General features: G+C 38.5%; 1 protein-coding gene across 2 annotated transcripts in view; it reads left to right on the forward strand.

The window, feature by feature from the left end:
* The window catches only part of crppa (CDP-L-ribitol pyrophosphorylase A), a 54,964-nt gene that overhangs the window by 17,218 nt on the left and 10,464 nt on the right, over positions 1–27,282 (forward strand). The window contains exons 4-9 of one of the 2 annotated variants that reach the window (XM_003450292.4): positions 462–566; positions 1,811–1,856; positions 3,901–3,998; positions 12,046–12,123; positions 12,221–12,313; positions 19,031–19,156. In XM_003450292.4, coding sequence (XP_003450340.2) covers positions 462–566; positions 1,811–1,856; positions 3,901–3,998; positions 12,046–12,123; positions 12,221–12,313; positions 19,031–19,156 — 546 coding nt within the window. The remainder of the gene's footprint in view (positions 1–461; positions 567–1,810; positions 1,857–3,900; positions 3,999–12,045; positions 12,124–12,220; positions 12,314–19,030; positions 19,157–27,282) is intronic. The other variant, XM_005455126.3, reaches the window with a different exon arrangement.

Below are 27,282 nucleotides of genomic sequence, written 5' to 3' on the forward strand. Positions count from 1 at the left end.
ACTCACTGAAATATTCTTAATGAAATGTTATGAAGTAGGAAACTACCCATACCTACCTGTAAACCTGCTTATTTCTGCTCTAAAGTTGGGCATTTTAACCTGGTAGTTTATGGGAACTGAGTCAGGCAGCCTCAAGTGTCCAGCTGGAGGAACTGCAGTTTTTGACATTTATGCGTTGGATTCATTTTTCAACCCTGAGGTTTCTGCTTGTCCTTTACTGGCTCTTTAAATATGAGTAATCGTCCTGTTACTCAACTCAGATTGTGGTAAAAGGAGGATTACAAAACAGAACATTTTCAAACTTTTGTACAAATCTGTTAGTAAGAGCATATTTTATGTGAAGCAGAGCATACACTGTGGTGAAACAACGGCACGTACCTTCATTCCGCTGAGTTTGGTGGAAATACACTGGTGTCAGCGACTGTCCACAGCATCTGCTCTCTCTTGTGTCCCCTCTGTAGTGCAGTGAGTCAGACTTTGAGTTTGGCACAGAGTGTCTCCATCTGGCTCTGCAGTACTGTGGCACCAATGCCAAGCTCATTGAGGGTCCGCCAACACTGTGGAAGGTGAGCTCACCAGGGGCCTGCTTTGGGTTTGGGATCGAGGATTTTGTGACATTTTGGCTAGCACAACTGCACGCCACTGATTTATCAAATGAGTAAAGATAAATCATGAATTGAAAGTTTGTGGGTGCTGGCAAAAAAGGAAACACTAGTAAATTGACTGTGACATCCAGGATAAGCATATAGAAATTAGGCTAACTACTGTATTAACGTTTTCTTCTCAGTTTTCTGTGTGATCCATTCTTAATGATGCATGGTTTTTTTAGTTAGACGTAATGTTAACTTGATATGAAGGCAATTTGGTTTTACGTGCTGAAGGCTTTGCTCCATTATATCAGGTTCAATTTACCTTGTGGTGCTCAAAGCAGCACAACAGTGACCCACTGAGTCAGAGTTGCGATGGATTGCTAACCCTTTTTTTTACCAGGTAGTTTGAATATTTATGGAGTTGAAAACTAAATCAAGATGTGTTATGAAACTGTGAGATAATGCTTTACAAAACAGAGTGTAGTCTCAGATGATATTTTCTTGCACAAGGGATACATTTGTGGTGTTGTTTGAGCACCTCAGTTTTACTTTCAAAGTAGGAACGTCTTCTATGGCAGATTAACAGAAGTGCTATCTTCTTTAGTCAAATTAATTTTCTAAATACTTAAAATGCTGCTTTTTAAACTGGAAGTTACAGAGTTACTATCATATTGTCTCATTTGAATAATCTTTAGAGATGTGAAAGTGCATCATGACATAAAAACAATGAGCAGAAACTGGAGGAAAGTCCAAATCTGAGGTCCAAATCATTCAAGCTAAATGGGTTGTTGTTGTTGTTTATGGAAAAACACATGTATGGCTTTAATAATGTTAGTCTTAGTCTGTGTGTCTGTTCATTAACTACTTTGTTGTAGCTTGAAATATATCGACAGCTTTTCAATGAATTTCTAGTGAAACCAAAATCTTCATTTGTGTTTCACACTGAAATAACTCGCAGCTATTGTTTTGTATTTGATGAACACATTAATTTTACTCAAAGAATATTTCTAATAATCTGAGAAAACCTTTAAAAAGCAACATAATCAGCTCAATTGTCAGTGTAGCTCACAGATAAGATTCCAGTGAGTTTCAGGGAGCAGATATCTAAAAATATCTGCATGTAAAACTGAAACAATATGCACAGATCTCCATAAATAAAATGTTCCTTTCTCTCATTTGGGTAAACTGACTGGATAAACCCAAGTTATTCTGTCCTCCAGGTGACCTACAAACGGGATTTGGCTGCTGCAGAGTCCATTATCAAAGGTGAGTTTCTTTTGTGGATGTGCTTTCATAGAACTTCCTGTATGTACAGTACAGAGTACAATAGTTTTTCATCCTCTTACTTATATAAAATGTGTATGTTGACAGGTAGACATGAATGGTTGTTTCCACTAGGTCTTCTCACACAGGTTAAATGGTCAGAAATAAGCAGTGTAGGAGTGTCTACACTCTTTTTGTGTGGTCTGGAGTTGTGAATAGGTGACATTGAATTAAAATAGGCTATTGTTTTCAAAGGAAGAAATTCTTTGTAGTATTGTTTAGCCTGGGATGAACACTGTGGATTTACACAGTCAGTGAGTACTATAGAAAGCAAGTCAGGACAAGGGAGACTATCATAATCAGAGAAATGGAAATAAACACAGCACTATATTTCACCCCGCCAGCACCTGGACCAACAAGTACCTGTTTGATGATGACATAAGTGATTTTTCTCAGAGCCTCTGAAGTGAATGAATTCATTGTTTGATTTTTAGAAAGGACGTAGAAAAAAGTTCTCATATCTGTCAGTACGAGAAACAGACGAGAGTTTCAGTTTGTGTTTGCATTTCTGTGTGATCGCATAGAGCCACCACAGAGAGTGTGTGTGCATGCATGTGTGTGTGTGTGTGTATGTGTGTGTGTGTTTGTTTGTTTGAACATTTATGGCTACACTACAGAAGGCTTTCAAATAAGATAACAATATAGTTAGTCTTACTTTTTTTTGCTGCAGCAGTAGTGTGCAATGGGATGAATGTCACTGTGAAATTGTGTTATTTTTATCTATGAACTTTTAAGTTTGATTTGTAGTCCTACTTTGAATCCCCATAGGGCCCACAACACTGTAGGTGACGCTGTTTGCCATCACAAAAATTAAGATAAAAGTCAAATTGAGATAGTCATGTTGCACTTGCTGCTGTTCAATATTTGTTAGCTTCAACTTTAATGAATTCAGGAAAAATAATAAAACTTCAGAAATATTTTTTTTTTTCTATAAATTAATTGTCATAACTATGAAAAGTAGTAATCAGGCTTAGTCTACAATGCTATGTTTATAGCTATTTTTTAGCATTTTGAGCGTGCAATATTATTAATATGTTTTTTGCCCTGGTGTGGCAGACCCTTGGGAATAAAGGAGCACTGCATATTACTACCAAATAGAAAGCGTCAGCTCAAGAATCGCAGTACTGTGTCAGCGTGTAATGTCATAATTAGCTATGTAATTAGCAATAACTCGCCTCTCCTGATAAACTTTTAAAGTAGAACAAGTTTGCAAGTCTATCTTTCATTTTCATACTGAGGAAAGAACTTTGACTTTGAGTAAGTTTATTTTCTTGTTTTGAAACTATGGCAGAGTGTATGGATCCTACCATATTTTAGTGCAGTTTGATTCAGACCACTGACTGGCTCCTGGGTAATGAGTTGCTATCTCAAGTAGAGGAGTTCAAGCATCTTCTGCTTTTCTTTACAAATGAGGGAAGGAGATGAGAAATTGGTGCAATACCTGCAGAAGTGAGGGCTTGCTTTGTTGTAATGAAGACTTGTTTGATTGTGAAACCTAAAGCTGTCGATTTGCTTGTCAGTCCACATTCCCACCCACAACAATGGCCAAAAGCTGGGGGCGAGCCTTTCTCTGACTGCGGCCTATTTTTAACTGCTGCTTATCCATGTCCAGGTACTGGAGGTACCCTCCAGTACCTGAGGGTCTGGGTGTCTATAAGCTATGTTTTCCCACACAAACTGACATCAAAGATTTCAGTTTACAGAAATAACTCTAGAGAAAATTATTAGTACACATCACTGATAATTGTACCGATCATTATGTAGCTACTATTAAGTCGATGCTGTTTTGATAATCGATATTCAATTTCAAATCCTAATTATTTGCCAGGCAAGCCTGGTTGTAGTGCATTCATGTTAATTGTTGAATGTTAATTTGTCAAGTGTACCTCTTGTTATGTGACAAGATTGATTTATTTGTCGTTCCGAGTTTTGCCATTTTTTGTGTATGTGCAGGAGTTTTTAAAATCACGCATGTCTTCTCTTTCAGAGACTTTATCACGATCAGCATGCGTTATCACAGGTGGATTGGCAGAAGCTATGAACCTGGCAGATGCTCTTCGGAAGGGTGTTTCAGCTCTGGATATGGTACGTATGGGCAGTAACGGCTCATTCAAGTGTTGTTTGTGATGACAACAAAACTGAAGAGCCTCACCAGTTTACCATTATGTTTTCCTCTATCTCACCCGTATCCGTCTCCTGTCATATACCTCAAATTTCCCCATAAACTCTATGCGAGCTCCACTTGGGTGGCCCAGTGGTAAAACTTGTGGTCACACCTCTAATGGAGCCTGTCTGGGACTTCCACACTCTGCAACTTTCCTCCCTGTCATTTTCTCCCCTCATCCCCAGCCTCCTCCTCTGACTCTGCACGCAGGAGAGCAAATGCCCCCTTCTCTTTAACTTGTAGCCACTTTGTGGGCACATCAAATTCCCACGTTGCCTACAGTCCATATAGCAAACATCCTCTATTTAATTTGTAAAATTGTTCCTGATAGACAATGGCCAGTAGATAAACTGTTTCTCAAATACTCAGGGCAGCCCCTCTGATATCATCAACTATGCCAGATTCAAGCTCAATTTGAACTTTAGTGGGCCGTTTTGACCATGTCTGCATGTTTTATTGAATTGACTACACTGACTGGCTTCCATTTTATTGGATGACTAGATATGTCACCCAATAAAATCGAACAATTGAACAAACAATTAAACAGATATACCTAACAAAGTGGTCAGTTTAAGTAGCTGACTTATTTGATCCCAACAAACATGTTAAATTAATGATTGTAATGGATGACTGATGATTTGAAAACAAATAATTGTTGCCTAATAAATTAGAAATGTAAATGTCTTCTTAGCAAGCAAAAGTTAATTAACTCAGTTTAAAAAAAGGTTTACATTGTCTGCGTACAATACGTTGTCTTTTTTGTTAATATACCACAAAATAGTGTTGCGGGAAAAATTGATGCAGCAAAGTAAAATAAAACTGATTTAAGAAACTGGAGGGGATCAACTCACAACCTGCTGGTTTCAATTCATTTATTTATTTAAAAGAGGCAATGCACTTTCACACATTCCAGTTTGGAGCATGACACTGATGTGCTGTCATTAGTTTCTGCACAGTTTAGAGCTGCTGCTAATTTTCAACCCTTGTCCTTTTCTGGGCTTTTACATTCACAATACACAAACAAATTTACAACATTCAATTACATGAAACCAAAATACACTATGATTACAAATCCACAAAGAATTTAGTATAAAATATATATTTTTTAAAAGCGAGAGAAAGATGGAAAAAAAGTATTATTTTTAAGAGTATGAATACTTGTAAAATATAATATGGTATTCTGGTTACATAACTATAGAGCAAAACGGTTGCTGAGCGCAAATGTAATAGTTCAATAAGGAGAGATCATTAAAAAGAAATGAACATGACTTATTAATGTACAGAATTTAGATAGAGGTATTTGGTAATTTGACTCCGATGACCCATCTCGGCAAAATGCACCCCCAGCAGTGATTGGATTAGGGCAGGGCACTCCAGAGTGTAGACGCTGGTGGTGGAGATGAAGATAGAGGCATGAATGGTGCCTGAGTGATGACAGGCACTGATAGGGATTAAGTGGGTTTGCACAAAATTGTCTGCAAAGGATAATGACAGACACGCAGTGAGATTTAAAGTACACAGTGTGAATGCTGATTGAACTGAAGAAGGCCAGGAGAAAGATGATTGGACTAGACTAGGGGTGGGTTTTAATAATCGATTCATCGATTAAAATCGATTCTGGCTTAGATAACCTTTACTGTTTTGCTTCCACCATGATAAAATCACACTTCATGCACAGCTCTCTCGCTCTCTCTCTCTGTACTTCAAGAACAGTTTCCCGTCTAAAAATCTGTTTTCTGCATTATTCGCTTGCTTGTTACGCACAAGTCTAGTGTTGTTTACAGCGCTGTTGGCCGCTGTTTTTTTTATTTTTCGTTTTACATACTTCCGAAAACCTAATTTCTGCCGTTCAATACTGAACAAATTTAAACTTTTTAAAATTATGCAAAACGCAAAACGCTTAGCCGTGTCTCTAATAAAACCGCTGTAACGTCAGAGGTAACGTTCATATGTTGATTAATGGTTTTCTTTCGTTTTTGATGTACTGCAGAATATTTTTATAAAATCCCAGGCCAGGAAAACCACCTTCATGTTTTTCTGTGTTTTATCTTCAGCTACTTTGACACAAAGGCATCTGCTATTACGCTCACACCTTTGATAAAGTCTTGCGTGTGTCCGCTTCCTTTTTATAGATACAAAAATATGTAAATGTACTGATCTGAATTATAATATTTCTGACTGTCAAAATTTCCCAGATTCAAATCGAATTTAATTGAATCGAATCGAATCGAATTGAATCGAATCGTGGATCGAATCGATTCGGGACCTTGTGAATCGGAAACGAATCGATTCTAGAAATCAGTGACGATACCCAGCCCTAGACTAGACCACGACAAATTTGTGACTTTCATCAATTTATCACAATTAATTGCAATATTATCATAAACAGGCTGCAGGTAATTGCCAGATTTACCCCTTTCAGACACACACTGATATCAGACTGATATGATTCACAATATCATTTTGTAACAAAAAAATAACTGAAGTGAAATAAATGTATCTTATTGGATAAAACAGATATTGACAAGTAGAAATATATGTTTTTTCAATAGTCGAATATCACAGAATGTTAAAAATCGCAATTATATTGTATCATGAGTGAAGTACTGTATTAGTACTTCACTGGGGTGTGGTGTGAGGTGATTTCCATCTCTGCCACAAAGGCAAATAATTATGGCTCTACAATTCCACATTGTTGAAATTGCAGCAGCTGAGAATGAAAAAATTAATACTTTTTTAGGATAAAATAATCCATGCGTGTAGGCTTTAAGCAGTTCAAGAAGAAGAGTTGACTGATCACTTCTCTTACACTATGAATCATCTGTATTTACATCAAATGTATTTTCATAGTGTTTATTATACACTGGAATTTCACATCCATCAGTTATTACACATCTATACATTAGAGTAGAGATTCCCACACATGGCATCATGTTTAGTAATGTGTTTCCTGTATTTTTTGATATGGTATAGATATTCTCTGCACATTACTGAAGACAATGGAGTGCAGTGGCACAGCACACTGCAAGTCATGATTCCATATTTGTCAGTGATCCAAACCGTTCATCCTCCTTTAAACTTGCTCCAAGTCCCTCCTTAGCCGGTGTCAGAACGAGCGGATCTTGCTGTCTGGTGCTGGAATGGGCCCCAGAGATGGATTTGGGGTCATGTTGTCCTCCTTGGATCGGCTGATTAGAGCTATTCCCGTCTGTACTTAGGTGGCCGGTGGGGCTGTGTTTTTCCGGCACACGTGTTCGGAACCAGATACATCCTTTTCAGGGAGTCTGTGAGGGAGGAAGAAAAATGGGGGAGATGAAAGGCAAGTGGAAGAAGCGGAAGATGAAGAATTACCTTTGTCCCAGTGCCATTGCCTGAATCTAATACAGGGATAAGTGGGATATGTGTGTGCAGGTGGATGATTTGGCAGCATGTGTGTGCAAGAGACAAAGACAGTGCAAGTAAAAATATGATTAGAGATTCCTTCAGCAGGATATTATGTAAGAGATAAATTTGATGCAGTTTAAAGGGCCAGTTCACCTCAAAATCACATTTACTGATTTTCCACTGGCCTGTGGTGCTATATGTCTATCCAGATTTGTTTAAGTGTTAGTTGCCCAGTTTTACTGGCTGTAGAGATGTCCAAAACTGAGCATCTCTTAAATGTAATGGAGCTCAGTGGTACCTTGTGGTAAACCTTGATGTGAGTAATCTCATGTGGAAACGACCTGCCAACCAAAGAGTGAAGAATGAAGACTAAGAAGAGTGCAGAATGAAGCGTGCACCTAACCATGAAGAGAAGCTTGTGGTTGTGATGGCGTGATAGAATGTAAACACTCGCAGTGTACCCCACACCTGAGCCACAGTCTTATCTAACTGTGGTGGCTGTGGATAGTATGAAAAATAATTCTCCCATGAACTTGCTCATTGCAACGTTCAGATTTTTATAAGCCACGAGCTCTGAAAAGAGACATTTAATTTTGAAAAACTCAGCAACACTTTTGTTGCACAGTTTTTCAAAATTAAATTTAGAAAAAAGATTGATATCTCTACGAAACTGGGTAGCTCATCCCAAAACAGTCTGTATACAGTAGATACGTTTTATTGAAGGACACAGGACAATTATGTACATTCAGTTTTGGAGCAAACTATTTCTTTAATCACAGAAAGTTTACATTTCTAAAAAAATGTATAAAAGAAGACTCTCTCATGTTAACTACTAAAAATACCGTGCCACCACCAATGTGTCAATATTTTTAAAACCTTAATAGAAGCACTTGCTCTTACATTCCCAGATGTTGTTTTCCATACTAACATCCATCCATCCATCCATCCATCCATCTTCATCCGCTTTATCCGAGGCCATGTCGCGGGGGCAGCAGCCTAAGCAGAGAAGCCCAGACCTCCCTCTCCCCAGCCACCTCCTCCAGCTTATCCGGGGGAACACCAAGGCGTTCCCAGGCCAGCCAAGAGATATAATCTCTCCAGCGTGTCCTGGGTCTGCCCCGGGGCCTCCTCCCGGTGGGACATGCCCGGAACACCTCACCCAGGAGGCATCCTTGTCAGATGCCCGAACCACCTCAACTGGCTCCTTTCGATGTGGAGGAGCAGCGGCTCTACTCTGAGCCCCTCCCGGATGGCCGAACTTCTCACCCTATCTCTAAGGGAGAGGTCAGCCACCCTTCGGAGGAAGCTCATTTCTGCCGCTTGTATCCGCGATCTCGTTCTTTCGGTCACTACCCACAGCTCGTGGCCATAGGTGAGGGTAGGGACGTAGATCGACCGGTAAATTGAGAGCTTCGCTTTTACACTCAGCTCCCTCTTCACCACGACGGACCGGTGCAGCGTCCGCATCACTGCAGCCGCAGCACCAATCCGTCTGTCGATCTCCGGCTCCCTTCTCCCATCACTCGCGAACAAGACCCCGAGATACTTGAACTCCTCCTAACATTTACTTACATTTGTGACATTGGATTCTTGAACACTAGTGTGGTTATTTTGGCCAAACAATGTAGCTGTTTTGTCATTATAAATACTTAATACTGTCATTGACATGATATGCAGCGCACACATGCCTTTGTTTAACCTGCTAAGACCCAAACTCTTTCATGGCATGCATTTTTAATTTCTCTTTGCTATTTGGGCTGAATGGGACCTGATGAATGTAAAAACAAAGAATTACTAGATTTTTTTTTCTTTTCTTTTCTTTTTTTGGATGATTTTTCTTTCTGAGAAAAATCAGATGCACATATGAGGACATTCGTTTTAAATTTTGATAGAACAGTGGCAGTATAATGTCCTCATAAGTGGATATCAGGCCCTTGTAGAGCAAAATTTTGTATTTTGGTCTAGACAACCCAAAATGTGATGTCCACATATGTGGACGCCAGGTCCTAGGAGGTTAACCTACTTTACTAAATATGAAACAAATGCAAATAGTTTTGTGTCCAGTATATCCAGTGTTTGATTCCTTCAAGTGACCACATCTAAATACACTGAAAAAAGTTAACATTGCGATAAAAACCTTAACCTCTTCCAAGAAAATTACTCTGCATTGAACAGTGTCATTAAATACCCTACTATTGCGTTCTTGTTTTATTAAAAACACATTTTCAGTATTTGATTGGAGTAAATTCGAAACAAAGACAGACTCAGACAAGTAGATGTTTTATGGGAGGAAAAAAAACACATTAAACTTTTTTTTCCCAAATCAAATGATCTCCTCTTTCTTCTCCCTGGTATCGTTTAATCTTGACACATGTTGTTATTTTTATATGCCGTACACATCAAAGGGAATCCTCAGATCCATATCAGCTTAGTGAGGGTTTTTGATAATTACTCTCAACTCAAGAGGATTTGTCATTTAGACAGAAAACAAGTAGTATGATTGGACAGACAGTATACCAGCAAATGTGCTTTTTTTGGCTGTCAGCCACAGATAGTTTTAAATAATGGGTTCTAAGCTTTGCTTGCAATTTGCCAACAAGTTGTTTTTTTTAAACTAGATGATTGATCTTTGAATATATTTTAGGGCCAAAGTGTCTGGTAGCTTTAATAAACGTACCATATTCATACTGTCAGCAGTATTTGTATCTTGCAGCTGTTGTTAATGTTTCATCTTGATGTCTGTGAAGGTTCTCAGTCATCCAGGTCATTGTAGTCTAAGAAGCTTGGAAAGAAAAGCATCTGGACTTCTTTAAGTTGCTTGAAGACGTTTCACTTTTCATCCGAGAAGCTTCTTCAGTTCTAAGGTCATCTTGATGCATCTCTTCATCTTGATGCAAACACAAGCTTAAATATGTAATAAAGTACCTGTGTCTGATATAATAATTACCTTTCATGCTGGAATCTGGACTTTAAGCACATAAACTTTGTTTAAGAAAAGAAAAAGATAAGAGTATGTGATACAAGTCACTTTGTACATATGCGACAAATAATAAATAATGTATTATTCTTACACAAAAAATTATGTAAGAATTGGACATAAATATCATAAAGTCAGTATAAATAGCTAGTCAATAATGTTACAAAGTAAAAGCTGAAGAATTGAGATGTCTGTGTACCTTGTACTTTTTTGTACCTTACAGAAAAAACAATGCAGGTATTATTACAAGATGGAGTTTATTTTATTCATGAAAGGTGGATTCCTCTTTTAAATCTTGGAACTGAGCAATTCTGTGGTCACCATCTTGTTGTTTGAAGGAATAGTGGTGAACCAGTGACAGGATCATGGGCGGCCAAGGCTCACTGATGCATATCGGAAGAGAAGCTTGTGGTCTGATCCATCAGACTAGATACTGTAGCTCAAATTGCTGAAAATGGTTCTGATAGAAAGGTGTCAGAATGTGTGTGTGTGTGTTTATGTGTATGATATACCTTATTATTTGTGCTTCAATCATAATGATTTTGGTATAAAAATGAGAATGCTTTCTTAACACTTTTAAATTTCACATTAACTGTATGTCTCTGGTTTGTTTAACTGGTCTTTTTGGTCTTTGGGGTTCTGTGGCTTCTTGGCCGTCTAGGTTTAAACTAAAATAAACACATCTACTCTGCGATTTCATGGCCAACCTGTTTTAGATCATGTCAGATTTTTTTTACAACCCTGCAAATCGGACCGAAAAGATTTTCCTCCTGAAGCTGGGGGCAGTTATCTTTCAAGAACAATTAACCATTGAGCATATGGTTCCCATAACCAGTTCACATTCTCATTTACTTTCAGTTATTTTAATGAGGAGAACAGCGACATCTCAATGCCAAACATAGATTCTGAATGTTTATTTCTGTGTTTATTGCCTGAATGTTTGACACTATAGTAACAGATTATATTTTTAAGGGAACAACAAAAATGAATTCAAAATGGACATTGTGGGCTATCCGGTTGCCTCATTTTATTTGTATGCCAGAGCCAAAATTAAAAGAAAAGATCAGAACCTAAATGTCCTATTTCTCTAAGTAAAAAGGCTTTTACAGTTCTTGGCTGCATGTCGGGCTTCAACTCAATTTGCAGCATAATGAAATTTAAGTTGACTTACGTATGATTGCTGTTCCCGTTTTTTGCATATGACAGAATTTTTCTGCCAGTTCAGAAGTATAAGGAGCCCAGAAATTGTTTCTTTTTATACCCTGTCTCATTTGTTCTAATACATTTCTGACTGCAGTTGATGGAAATAAGCCACTCAGTTATGTGATCTTTAGGCACAAATCTTTTCTTTTTTTTATATGCCTTTTTTCTGTAATCATGGAATGATTCATGGCAGAAAAGCAGGTGGATGTACTCTTGCAACAGATGACTGAAATAGTGGCTGAAACAAAAACCAGAAGGCTCTTGACCTTTGAGCGTTGGAGTCGATCAGTCACTCTAACTGAAATGCATTAGGACTTTGGCAGTGGTGGACCTACCTTAAATCTTATCAGTCAAGCAAGATAGATCGGCTGAATATTTAACATGAGGGTATCTCTCATTCACAGGAGTTGGACATCGTCCCAGATCTAATGGGAGACAACGCCAGGTGTCTGTTAAAGGAGTGGAACTTCATTCAGGTTTCTGTAAGTTCTTATTCTATTTTCTACAACTTCTCTGTGAAATTAAAAAATGCCGCTGTAAGCAGTCATGAATTTTTTTGTTTTTGTCTTTCGTCTTTAGGTCAGTGACTCATGCTTGTCTGAAGTGGAGGCGATACTTGTGGCTTTAGAGGCAGAAAATCGAGCTCTTCTCCACCCGGTGGTTGTTATTTGGGTGAGTTGAGATGTAGATCCTACAATTGTACATCTCACAGTTAGAGTGTTAATCCATGTCCATCATCTTAGTGTGGCATTTTTCTAGGTTCCTGCACTAGATGAAAAGCTATGGGGGTATCTGAGATGTAAAAAAGAAATCCAGGGAGAAATTAAAGCCTCTAAAATTTAATGAAAAATCATCCAAATGTTGTTGACACATTTGATTAAAACCACCAAAGTCAAAGCCTTGGGTGGTTTTAAAGGAAAATGTCAGTAAGAATCATCCTCCAGAGACCACAAGTGTTGATGCCAAATTTCAGGGCATTAACTTATTAACATATTTCAGTCAGGACCCAAGTGGTGCACTCACTGACAGATGCAGCCATCCTTACTGTGATTTCACATACAAATCTACTCTACGTCCCCCACAACTCTGTTTCCATTCCTTGCTGGGACCTCGTGTATTCTTGTTGTTGTCATCTGAGAGACATATTTGTAAACCAGTAAAAGACAAAGAATGTATTGCTGGCAATTACAGGGACAGCACAGCAGCTCTTGCGTGCAGTTATGTGGGGAAAACACATCATTTTTTAAGTCATCATAGCCATTCTCAACTTTTTAACTCCTATAAACTGTGTACCTAAAAAAACAAAATACAGTTCAGGAATCTAGTTAACAGAATCTGGGAAACCTGCTCTTGATTCTGTGATGTACAGTCTTGCCTTGAAAGCATCTACAGGAAGTGTCCATAAGAAGTATGCACACTGGCTTAGTTATTACAATGGACATATAAAGTAAATGGGCATAACATAAAAAAATGCTAGTTGGTTTAACAAGTTATTTTTATTTTATCAACGTCAAGCATTATTTACACAGTCAGTTCTGCTGCCTGTATAATTTTTGGCTTCACTGAAACTAGACAATAGTTTCCTTCTCCCATCTCTGCTGCCTCAGATGTTGTAAGCCAGCGAGGCATGAAGAAGGTCTAATGACATCTGGAACAACCATAATTCAGTAACTTTTAGAACCAACTTTAACAGCAATACGTAGAAGTAATCATTTTCTGATTGACTTTATCAGTCTCTCATATTATTTTGGAGGAATTTCTCCCACTTTTTTTATTAATTCATGCACAGCTCTTTTAAGTTCCTATCACAGCATTTCAATCTGGATGAAGTGAGGACTTCAGTGTGATGGACTGAAATCAGCCATTGTGTTGTAGATTGCTGTTGTGCTTGGGATCACTGTACTGTTGGAATGCCAAACCTTAGCTGTTGGACAGATGGGCTCACATTTGTTTCTAAAATAATTTGGTAAACGGAGTTTATGGTCTCCACGGCCATCACCCCTCCACCATTGTGCTTTACAGTCAGTATGACGTGTTTGTGCTGATATGCTGAGTTTTCTCCAAATGTAGTTTTGTGCATGATCTCCACTTTGGTCTTGTCTGTCCAAAGGACATTGTTCCAGAAATCTTGTGGTTTGTTTCGACGCAGCTTTGCAAACCTTAGTTTTGCTACCATGTTCTTTTCTGAGAAAAGAGGCTTGCTCTTAGCAACCCTTCCAAACAAGGCATACTCGTTCATACTTGTCTTTTTTTTTCTAATTGTACTGTCATGAACTTTATAATTTAACATGCAAACCAAGGTTTCTAGTGTGTGAAATGTAGCTCTTGAGATTTTTTGCATTTTCTCTGAACATTGTATGAGCTGACCTTGGGGAGAATATGCTGAGACATCCACTCCTGGGAAGATTTTGGCGTATTGTTAACATATACCTGAAAGCCCCAGACCAACAAACTGTCAGAACTTGTGCTTTTAAAGAACCTCAGTGACATCCATGACAGGCTACTAAATTGGACAGATGGATGGAGAGAATGAAAGATATAGGCTATATCATACAAATGTCATAACCAGTGCATTAGTACAATAAAAAGGCTTCTAGGTATACTTAGTTCAGTTTCTTTTTAACAGGAGTGGACCTCTGCCAGCTGTCTACTACGGCTGGATTCAGAGGTAAAGGGAAAGAGAAAGGGGCGGAAAAAGAGTGCATAGAGAGATGAGGACAAAAAACAAACTATTCGAACGAGAAGACAAAAGTTAACAGCATGGATTAGTGTTATATACACACACACAGTGAATGAAAAGAGGTGAGTGCTGAACAAATGCTCTGTGCAACATGTTAAGACCCACAGGAGCCTGAGCCTATTGTAGCATAGCTTTGTGTTGTGTTGACTTACTGTTATCATCATGATTCAATCCAAAATTGATCCAAATGGGACAGAATAATTTTCCTTTTACAAATCACACTTTTTTTTTAAACTACTCACAGTCACACTTTTTCACAGCTCACTGAGCTCAGCTTCCTGTCCGACCAGCTCCAGTGTCACAATTACAGTTTTTCCACACCATTTTAATAAAGCCTGAATCATGAAATTGCCAGAAAATAGCATTTTTTTTAATCTGAAGCATTCAAACTTGTCATTTTAACAAGTTTTTTTAAACCCAATTAAATATTAATTTTCATATATAAGTTTTAATTTGTATTATATTTGCTACATCCAAGAAATGATACCAATGATGTAACGTGTCAAACTCACAAAAACTGCATACTTCAAATGTGATACATTAACATTAGGGGGTTCTGTTTTTTCAAGTACTGAAGTTCATACCTTTGGGAGTTTAAACTGTTATAATTGATACTACTCAAGCCCTCTATACACTGCCACTCTCTTTCCCTGGATATCTACATACAGTTCAACTCACTTGTAATTCAAAGCAAATATTTTTTCTTTTTTATATGTAGCGTATTCAGTATGTACTCTTTTTTTTCTTAAACGAGCTATTAATACCATTTGAGGACTAAAGGTGTGTTATTTGCAGTTGTGTGTTTGTTAGGGAAGCCACCTAAAGGGTTACAAGTTTGTCTCTTTAATATATAAATAAAAGCTCATAAATCTATAACATGTCCTTAAAGTCATACAGTATATAAACTACTGTATGTCTGTGCATATAATGTCTCAGTGTCATTTCCCCACACACCTAGTGCAGCACAGATTAAGTTTCATTGAGGTACATGTACTGCGTAGCAATGAAAACCTTTTCCTTTTTTTCTGCTTGTAAAAATCCAACCTGTGGTCAACCTCATGTCCCTCGTGGAGCTCTGTAGCTGTTTGGAAACTCTACACCTCCCTTGAAAGCACCTCTGCACGACCTCGCTTACTGCTCGCTTTCCTTCAAACTGTGTCTGATCCCACCAGAGCAACACTGACCTGAGAGCTCACTGAGGAAAAAAGAACAAACTGCTTTAATCTGCTCTGGGAAACATTTAAATGTTTGTGAAAGGTTTGTTTACTTTTTAATTTGGAAAATGTAACTCTTCATCTAAAACAAAGAGCCAGCATCAAAAACAATGCCAGGTAATGAGAACAACATAAACCCACAGAGGCTGATTTCTGTGACAAAACAAGCCAGATGCCATGCAGAATTGCTCCACTAAAGCCCCTGTTCTTACTTGTGTTAGTTTTCAATAAAGATTGAAGCACATAGATTCAGATGTGTAAACACTCGGTTTGAAGCTGGGGGTTTAATGGGATTGACTCCCTTCCACATCAGAACAAAACCAGGTTCCCACAAAACTCCCACTGGTAAATGTTGCTAGTTCATCCTAATCTTATTTTGTTCTAACATTTATTCCGATCAGCCACAACAATGAAACCGCTGACAGGAGAAGTGAATAACATTGATCATCTTGTTACAATGCAATGTTCTGCTGAGAAGCCTTGGGTCCTGAGATTTATGTGGACGTTACTTTGACGTATACCACCCACATAAAGATTGTTGCGCACCAAATTGCAACCTCCTGGGATGAAAAATTAAGCCAATTAATTAACTGTAGTTCCTTGGGAGGCCACTTGAGGCTATCTCATAAGGAGGTTCAGTGCTTGTAGACTGCAGTGTTTAAATGCCAAACTTTAAAGCAATTAAAACATATTTTTAGATGCATCCATTCTCTGCCGCTTATCTTTTCGGGGGGGGGGGGGGGCTGGAGCCTATCCCAGCTGTCTTGGGGCAAGAGGCAGGGTACAGCCTGGACAGGTTGCCAGTCTGTCCCAGGGCTAACACATAGACACAGACAACCATTCGCACTCATATTCACACCTGCATTCGCACCTATGGGCAATTTAGAACTTCCAATTAACCTAGCCCCACTAACTGCATGTCTTTGGACTGTGGGAAAAAGCTGGAGTACTTGGAGAGAACCCACATGCAAACTCCACTCAGAAAGACATTTTTGAACTCAGGACCTTCTTGCTGTGAGGCAACAGTGCTAACCACCATGCTGCCCTATTTTTAGATCCTGGAGCCAAAAAAAGACTCTATGGATAGCTTTCACCTTCCAACAACTCTACTGAGGCGGATATTTTTAATAACTCCATCCATCCATAAACAGCAGTATTGTTTCTTAGGCCTTTACCTATCTAACTGGAGTCACTGAACTAGATTTCGCCACCATATTTGTGCTTTTTGTGCCTCCTAGGTAATTTTAAGTTGAATTTTAATTAAACAATTAAGACACAAAGCTTGCTGTGTGGTATAGCCTGTCCAAGCAGTCTGGGATTTGAAAGAGAAATTCTAGTGTTTTTTATAGTGTTTGTTACTTTTCTGCCTTTCTGCATCTGTGTTTCTTACTGCCGAATGCAACTTGCAAACTTCTAGCATTAGACGATATGTTAGCACCCCCCTTTTGCACAAAAATGGTTAAAAGAAAAAAACAACAAAAAACACGACTATGGACAAAACACTAGAGTTAAGGATTGAAATTGTTGAATCCCGAACTAGTCCATCTTTTGTGCTGTGGAGCAACACACTCTGTTGCTCCAGCGCTGCCGCCCAATGAGAAGGACCTGCAGAACACAAACAACAGCCCAAGTTGCTGACTGGGCTCCAAACACCAGAGTTTGTGATTCAGTAGATCAGAGTTCTGTTGGCAGCTTAAAGGAGCCTGGTTTCTGTATATTTCTGTTGTCACTTTCTTTTCCTTTTGTTCTTGTCTTCTACGCTGTTGTATTAATGAGTGGTGTCCTTTTCTTATTACATGAAGAAGATAGAAGTTATCACAATTAGAATTAGAATGAGAAGAGCAATCAATCAGTCTATATAGACCTAGTACTTCCTTGTGTAACATGCAGTGATGTCCTGGTCTACAGTGAGACTGTGGATTATAAAACCACGCTCTTCTTCTGATGGTATTTTTGGATTTTAGATTATTTTTTGTTAACCAAACTGCTATTTAAAGGATTGATTCATTGATTGGAATATAAAAAATGCCTTTAGAAATTTACAGGAGAAAACCAAGAGGGAGAATTAAAGTGTATTCTATTAAAGTAAATCACATCTGTCATTTTTCCCCCATCTCTGCCTAACCTAATTTCATCAGCATTCAAATGTGCATAAACTCAGCCTGGAAAGTTAAGAATACGACAAAACATGAGGCAGTCCCCCTAAGTGATTTTGTCCTGCACCAGAATGTCTATCTTTTTTTCTTTTCTTTTTTTTTGCCTGGGGCTATTATTAGATTGCATATGCACCCCGTTATTTATCCCAGGCTTGATCACATGGTTGTAATCACTGAGGGATCATAGAGTTTCAAGTGTTGGTGTTAGCCATGTGATGGTGGTAGCCTCAAGGGGAGAAAAGGAGACCGGATAATGGAGGTCACTTTGTTTTACTTAGTCTAAGATGTTATGGCCTTGAGCAAGACATTTCAAAGGAAAAAAAACATTGCTGTTGAGTTTACGCTATAAGAAATCACCAATCTATGATAAACATTTGTCTGGAGTTTATTACCATTATTATCAATAATATTATTATTGTATAATTATCACTCAAGCAGCTTGTACTTGATTGACTGTCAGGTTGTTGGGGGCTCCTTAAGTATATTTTATATCTGCTTAGCATCCCCTCTAAGTCATTATGGAAGGTACCCAATAACAATAGTGTCTATGTTCAAGTTTTGTTATTTTATTTCTGGTAAAAACCAATCTAATAAGGACAAATATTTCTGTACTCTCATTCTTCATGAGCTAGCTCACTGTTGAGGATTCTTGGCCTGAATAAGACAATTTGGTGTCCTACACCTGCGAATGTGCTGAATAATCAGTTTTCAAGTTGGAACTTCAGCTGATGACAACCAACATTTGATTGATATTCAAGGAAAGTGCAATAATTGTACGTTTAAAGCAGATGTCTTGACATTTTTGAAACTATTCTCCTGACTATTGCATCTCACTGCCGCAGTTTTTAACGATATGTGACAGAATAATTGAAAGGAATAAATCTCCATTTAAGTTGCTGTCAGCAGTATGGTTATGGAAATCGACTAAAGCTTTAGCTGCTCATAGAGATGACACAGTAACCTGAACCATTGTATCTGGATTATGCTGCCCTAATTGAGGAAAATAAACCCCAGAGGTCCATAAGATTTACAACTCAATTAGAGTCATTATATCCCCAGACAGGGTTGTGTATCAACCGACCTCTGTTTACTCTAAGCAGACGCTCATGCTTCCCTGAACTTCCCCAAACATAGCCCTAAATAAATAAGCCTATTGAGCTGCATCATGTTTAAACTACTGCTTGAACAATGTCCTGTAATTGCTCCAAAACGGGGCGTAATTGCTATTCTTTATTGGCAGTTGTTTTCTGATTGGGTGCGGTGGTCTTTGTTTTGATAGGTGCATTTCAGCAGGACTGATGAGCTCCCTGTCAGCGAGAGAACACCCACGGCAATCATGGAGTTGGCCTCAACAGCCAAGCACAGAAATATTCTCATTTATGGCATCCAGCTTAAACAGTCAAAGGTAAGAGTGTTGCCTTTTCTCCATCTTCTCCATTCTTTCCTTTTATTTCTTGTTGAAGTGAACTTAAAAGTTATTGAGAAATGCACAACTAAGTAAGGCCAAATTCAAAGGAGTGGAAAAGTTATTTTTAGCTGTCTAGTTCCAATGTCTTGTCAGACTTTTGTCTTTCAGGTAATGTTGCTGTCTTAAATCACCCATCTGTATATTTCAGGATGCACACACATCCTCATTTGCATTGGAATAAATGTGTGCCCAGTGTGACTAAGAGGTCGGGATATAAACTTTAAATCCTGTTATATGAGTTTTGTTTTTTGAACTGAATGACAGGGATGAAAAATATGCAGAGGTGCTTTAGTTCCAAAGCACTGTGCAGTTGAAATGAAGTACATGTAGGCCAAGTCACAACAGTTAATCTGTGTGGGGATCCTACATAAGGCCCTCCAAATGTGTACTGGAGTCATTAGGATGGATGTGGCTGTCAGAGTTGACCTGAAATCCATATCTGACTGCTTACTTATTGCAGGATTATATAAGGAGAAATTATTCTTCCCCCACAGTGAGAAATATCAAGATTCATGCTACTAAAGCCATCAAATCACTGTTTTTGGGCCAGATGTGTAAAGCAAACCTAAGACAATATAAATGAATGTTCATGGCGTTATTGGCCTTAAATATGACATTCGTTGTGATTCATGTTCCTGACAAATGAGGTTTCTTGGCAGCTGCATCACTTGACAAATAAATGGTAAAAGCCTCTTTGCCTCAGGCAAGAAGATGTTTGAGCAGGTCGGGTTTGTTCACATTTGTGAGAGAAAAAAAAAGAAGAAGAAAAATGTGACGGGTGAGCTGGTTTTGTTCGTGGTCAGTGAGAGGGTATGTCGCATCAGGTCTTGACACCGCACCGTTGTCTAATTAAAAAGAGATGTTTTGTTTTCTCGGTAGTGAGGCATGCAAAATGTCGCTGCCCCACATATGAGATTGATTCCACTATCGGATGTTGGATATCATGGTTTTCCTGAGAATTGCGAAGAGTAACGCTCTTAATTAGTCATCCTGTTTAACTCCTTAGAGAGAAAAGAGAAAAGGGGAAGGGAGTGACAGAGATAATGTGCATTTCGCCATGATTAAATTCTTATCGTTATGAGATAGTGGAACAACAGAATACAACCTCCTATAAATCACTGTTAGCTTTTTGTTATAATGAGGATAATTCTTCCCAGATGTCCTTATTCATACTTGCGGCGATGCCTGCCAACACACGCTCCATCAGTCGTACACCGTATATGAATATTGCTTTTATACCGAAGTTTGCTTCATGTCTTTGACTTGAATAAAAAATATCTGAAAGCAGACACCACTACTAACATTGCTGTTAATTTGATTTTAATATTAGTAAAAGATTCATTAGCTCCACGTGGATGATTAGTCTTTAAATAAACAGAGCCATTAAAAAGAAGCTGGGGTGGCATGAATTCACATGAGTGAACATGTAACTATTATTAGTATCTTTGCCATGATTTTCAGAATTTTATCCAGAGAATTATGTCGTCTACAGTTTGGTCGCATGAAGACCAGCATGTTGTGTTTTCCCCATGACAACATGGTCTGGATTACATTTCCTGTTCCTTGCAAAGAAAGGTCGAGTTTTCCTGTTTGGATTTCTCAGAATGTCTTTGTAAGGGAAGCCAGTGCAGACTGCAAACATTTAGTTATGCCTCTGTCTACAGCTTTATACATATATCTTCCCTGTGACACTTGATAGCTCGCTTTCTATTATTAAACATTGTTAGTGTGCATTTTTTGTTTTTTATGACTCTGTGTATGTGTAGAAATTTCACCACTACCACGCAATTTCTTAAGAGTTCCCTCCATTCTGTACAAAACAGCTCCGTGGTCTAAATTCTAGTATCTTGCTAAGAGAATGCCTGGCTGTCCTGGTTTCTAAGATTGGATGGAGTTTATCTTGCTTATTAAAAAACCTTTATTTCCTTTATTTTCTTTGAGGAGAACAAAATTAGTATTTGCTTCAGCCACTGTCCAAATTGCTATTTTTACACATCCGTATTGATTTCAACCCAAAATTTCACAATTGATGCTTTCCTGTGTAGTATTATGTAATGGCTGAGGTCATGGTGTACAAATCGGATACACAATCTGTCACAATTTGAACTATGACTACTGTTAATGTGTGTAACACTAATGATGAAGGATTATACTCCTGTATTATCAGCACTGAGGTGTTCCTGGAGAAGATGGATAGCTGCTCTAGGGGACAGCAAATCAACCAGAATAAATTATTGTGTAAAAAATCATATATACACCGAGGGAAAAAAGCTACAAAACAAGATTCTGCTGATGCTTTTTTGCTGACCTGTTGTTTTGAGGTTTGGAATCATTTTGGTGTGGAAAAACCACTAACTTCATTTTAATTTTGCCTCCTTGTTGTCTTACTGAAAGAAGATCAGTACAAAACCTGTGCTCAAGGGGTGTCTTCAGTCTAAAACTACAGCCAGGAGTAGGTTAGCTTAGCTTACCTAATAGTAGAAATATGACTAAACCCTACAGCTCAAAGTGCAAAGTCTAAGTTTATAGGTCAACACATTTCTTTATTCTATGCAAAAATTACAGCTTTACTTACTTGCTACTTAGCCAAGCTAATATTGCAATTAGTATCAAACAATTCCTTTAAAGTAAACAATTTGGTTAATGTAAGGAAAAAGGTCATACTATTAAAACATTAATGCTGTTATTGAAAATTAAAAATAATTATTAAAAGGGATTCATTATAGAAAAGCTAACCAGAAATATCATAAGAATGGGTTTAGTTTTAATTTCTCTTCAGTGGAGTTTAACTATTTGGATGTTACTACAAAGTAACATGTGGTAGTAAATGCTACTGACCAGAATGCAGTTCTATGAGAAATTTGAATATTAGAGCCACATTCCTGTAAAAATATTTATATAAACATTTAATAAGATGTTGTAGCTTTATTCTCAATTTGCCATCAATAGTAAAAACATTTGTAGCATCACCAAAGTGTCTATTTTCCAATTTTTTACACGCATCATTGTTAATCGTCCATAAATTTTGGGTGTCTTTTGTTCCTCCCTAAATGATTTCATCCTTTACTCTGACATGACTGCTCGTTGTCAACTGCACACAAGTGAAAAGCACAACTGGGGAGTACATTTAAGTGTCCCTCACTTCTTATTATGCATCGCACTGAGGAATTATTGGACGCACCCACCGCTTTGGAAAAGAAAAGCTGTTTGGCTAATTGAATTTTAACCTTTTGACAGCTAAAATGCATGAGCACATGGAATTGTGCTCGTCCCAGTGAGGTTGGAAAAATGATCCACCTCATTGACCTTCGGTGATGTCTTTTTGGATAAAAAGTGTGTTTTTCTTAAATGAGGCCCGATTGTGGTTTTACTTTATAACACCAGCCGCTGAAGCACAATGCATCCAGCAGCACGTTGCCATGCATGGTTCTTCGCTTTGTCAACAGGAGAGAGTGAAATGGAGTCTCGGGCAATGAACGGCGCTCTCTCTGAAAGGATCAAAGAGCTTCTCTAGAGTTCTTTTCCGTTTGTGCTGTTGCCTCTTTGAAGATGCCCGCAAGCCAAACATCAGGTGCAACAATGTGTAAAAACCTCAAGCCGATCTGAAGACGTTGGCTGAGAATGAGCAGACACCGGATCCTCATAAACTAACACGATGTTGTGAAAACGGTGACGGTATATGCTATCGGTGTCTGCTGTGTTGATAGGAAGTGTCATTGGATCCTTTCTCGCACAGGGTCCTGGCGACTTGTCATTTGTTGAAAAGGGAGTTGTCTCAGTGATATATGGGTGTTGTAATCCCTGCAGTGAGAGCCCTGATGTTTACCCAACCCCATATTTCCTCCTCCTCAAAGAGCCCGAACCGGGAACCCTAAACCTGAGAAGAGATTAGCCGGCCAGGAAGAAAAGAGAGGGAGAGAAAGGAGAAGAGGGAGGGGAGGGAAGAGGAAAAGAAGAGGACTCTATAGGCCTATTCTCCTCTACCTGTTCAGATCTAGGTCTGAAAGGCAGACAGGTGAAACCGTACACGACCAAGTGAAAATCTTGCTGTGATGCCCGTGGAGTTGTACTCCCGCTGAAGTCTGGGGAGATTAGGGAAGGCTGCTGTCTCTGTGTTTTCAGCTCACTCCTGACTATTTCACATCAGAATGGTTCTTAATGGCGATGCAGAGCATTGGATAAAAGGAAACAAGTTCAGTGAACTGGATATCTCTACTAACCACATATCACATAATCTTTGAGTTCTTAAAGGATTTTTTAGAGAGTTGGGGTCAGCAGATAAATCTGAGGGGCAGCAGTGACTCTGGTATCAAGCCAAAGAGTTTAGGAACTGTTATGATTGATGATCGATGTAAACAAAGGTATTTATGCTTGTCAAAAAAATAAAGTAAATGTAGTCAGGAATGTGAAGGGTTGTTTTACCACACAATTAAACGTTCCTACCTTCGCCCATTAGTAACAGTGTCTAGGCTTGTTTTTAAAAGGTTTTAAAGATCAAATTGTTTTCTAAAAATCCTGCTATGCTAGATGCCATAATACTACACAGGACTGATTGTCTTGATGAAAGTTAAGAGATCAGTAAATCACAATATATACCAAATTTTATTATAACTACTTTGGTTCTTACTGGTACCTTTTAGTACAAATATCAGCCTAATAGTAGTCCTACTGAAATAACTGGAGTACAACTATAGCAGATGTAAAAAAAAAAAAACTAAAAAAAACCAAGCCAGCAGATCACCAGACATTATAAACAAACAAGTGAAGCTCTTTCCGTGACATCTCTGTGTTTGCCTGCTGTTGGGGTCAAGAGAAATCAAGGATGGTTGCTGTCTCCGCTCACTGCTAACCTTTCTCTTAGATGTGACTGAGTGTCTGGTGTTAATTTTTCTGTTGGAACGTTAAATGTATTCAATTATGGGCTACGATTGCATGCAGTAGTCTCGTCTGACAGTTTGGTCCCGTTGAAAATAAGAGATAAATTGTGAGTCAGAATGATAAACACTAAATAACATCATATAACTTAATCCAAACAGTGCAGAAAACAACACAGATAAGAAATGACGTGGCATTACACAAATCTGTTTATTGTTACCAAAATGTTTCTGAGACAGATTTGGCAGGTCTTCCAGTGGATTCAAAGAGTAAAAGTTCTGTATCCACCCTGCCCCTTCACATAATTTTTCCCCTGTTGTTGCCTAAGTACTTGTCTTTCTTCTGACAATTATGGCGTTTTTACTTTAAGATCCCTCTGGAAAAGTGGATGAGAGCACTTGGCTCCTTCAGTTGAATCCTGACATCTCCATAAAGACAGAAGCCTGGGATCACTCCCCTCTTAGTAATGTATTTGTAGAGTTAGGGTCGAGCCATTCACTGCCTTGACATGTGCAGAATATCAAGCTTGATCTTCCACACTGAGTGCTCCAGATGTGTGTTGGTATGTGTGAAACTTGACCGCTGGAGTTTGGCTCAAGGAATTAGACATACCAAAGCGGTGTTTACTCAGCTTTGATTTCTTAGATTAAAAAGACCAGCAGCGTTGTGTTTGGGTTGATGTGTCTTGAATCAGGGAGAATCTTGCAGACAATTGGAAAATGACATTCCAAGAGGGAATATATTTGAAACAGAGAGTTTATTCTTATGGAAGATCGGTTTAAACCAGTTCTTCACAATGAGTTTGTAAACATTCAGTCACGCAGGGAAAGAGCAGAACATACATGTATATTTGTTTTGCCACTTGGTTTTGAGCCCTTTCTGACCACCCACGGTAGTCCTGGTTTCAGTTTACTTCCAGTTATGTGGTTGGGAAGTGCAGCTCTGCTGAAATTATGCTTTCATTTAACGGGCCTCATCAAGGATTGTTTTTGTGCCACTCACCTTCTTACTCTGCTCGTGCTTTTATTTGCAGAGACCTTGGCACACGTGCTTGCGTGGTTGTTTATGGTTGAAAATAGCTGTGGAATGGCACGTAACAAGTTCAGACCAAAAAAAGTCGAGCAGAAAGCCCCAAGAGGTTGGTAAAAATGTAGCTGTCTCCATCAGTCCTTATGGAAAATTAGAAACAAGGCTTAAAATCCATATTGCTTTCCTCCGAAAAATAAAAAAATAAAGTAAAAATTTCTATTCGTTTTCATCCACATCAACTTCCACGTACACTTGGCTAATAGCCTCAGTCATTAATGGGGATGACAGCACTCACGCTTGATATCTGCACAGACTTTGATTACAGCATCACATCTATCAAAACTCAAAATTGTATTCAAACAAATGTTAATTAATGCATGCTAAACTGGCCTCATGTTAGAGCTACTGGATTCAAAGAATAATAATGGAGCCAATGTTTTGAGTCTATATAGCACTTAGAATTAAGCTTCTGATTCCTCCCTTCATAGCTGCCAGAAGCATTAGAACTTTAATGGAGGATGTATAACCAACAGCCATAGTTCAAGCAGACCCTGCTATTTCTACAGCTGCTAGAAGGACAACATGTAGTGTTAGAGTCAAAGGTTACATTTTAAAATGCTAGACAGTACTCAAGGTAAAAAAAAAAAAAAAGCACCCCCTCTGTTAATTCTAAGGTTTTATATATCAGGACATAATAAAAATCATCTAGTCCTTAGCAGATTTTAAAATGAGGTCAATACAAACTTACACGAATGACAGCACATGACAAACTTATCCAAAATGCAGAAGCAGTTTGTGTAAAGCTAAGTATACCCTACATCCTCTGGAATTAAGAGGGTAGGTAACAGCCAGGTCCTGCTAACCAGATGCACTTGATTAACTAATCATTAGCAAGTGTGACCAGATCTATAAAAGCAGAAGGTTCAACAGTTTGCTGGTCTGGAACATTCGGATGTGTGTTAACACAATGCCAAGGAAGAAAGATGGTGATCATAAAAAAGCAATTGTTGTTGTTGATCAATCTGGGAGGATTTATAAGGCTATTTCCAAACAATGTGAAGTTAATCATTCTGCAGTGAGGAAAAGAAATCCTTTTTGTTGTACTGTCTGTCCAAGGAGGTCTTTGCTGTAGCTTTGATGAGCACTGCTAGTATCTGTTTGTGTATTGTACTACGACTAGGTGATATGGTGGGGGTGGGGTGAGGGGGGGATACTTTTTCTCATGTAAGCTGATATCAATATGTGTCACAATATAAATCAAGTCACTATTTCTGTTAACCCTAAAGGTTTCTTTTTAATCCTAATTTGATATATAAATATAAGGTTAATTTTTTTCCTGTCAGAAGTTAAATGTGATAAATATACTGCAACATTGTACAACTTATGTTTATATTGACAAGACTTTTGCATGATAATTATGTCATTGTTTTATTGCCTAGCTCTGTGTGCACCCATGAAATCGATTGATGGAGTTTTCTTGGTGCTAGCACCGAACTCACTCACCAAAATACGGCCACTTCTGGCTACAAAGCCTCAAGATGATAGTGGCCATTTGAAGCATGCAAATTCACAAACTATGATGTTATGTCTCTGGACCTGCAGCCATCCTTAATATACAGTCAATGTGCCCAACCAAAGATTTTCCACAGCTGACATGTTGAATTTGCCTGGTAAAAATGCAAAATCAGTTTTTCCAAGAGTTTTCTCATGAAGCCTTGTGTAAAATAATTTTTCTTAACAGTTTCTTGTAGCAATTCTTTTCACTCTTCATCTCTCAAACCACATGGGTAGCATCCCCCCGTTGTTTAGTCTGCAGCACACTGGTATTTTGACAGGAGTATAAAAACACTGTGTTGCACCTATGTTTGCATGTTTAGCTTACAGTCGACTGCAATTACAATCGCATGCTTGCATTAGCGCTGGAAGTGAGGGCACCGAGTCTTGGCCAGGATGCATGCTGCTGAAAACCCAGGTAGTAATAAATGTCTTGTTTTCTAAAATCTGCCTGCACCTGCAGCTGACCTCAGATGACCTGCGATATGGAGTGTATTTAGCCTCCCTGGGTTTTGTAAATGATACAATGTGATCAGTAAATGAGGCTTCTGTGGCGAGTGTGTGCGTGCTTGTTCTTCTCTCTCAGCGCACGGAGGATTTGGTAT

This window comes from Oreochromis niloticus, linkage group LG11, assembly GCF_001858045.2.
Source record: "Oreochromis niloticus isolate F11D_XX linkage group LG11, O_niloticus_UMD_NMBU, whole genome shotgun sequence".
Taxonomy (NCBI): Eukaryota; Metazoa; Chordata; class Actinopteri; order Cichliformes; family Cichlidae; genus Oreochromis; species Oreochromis niloticus.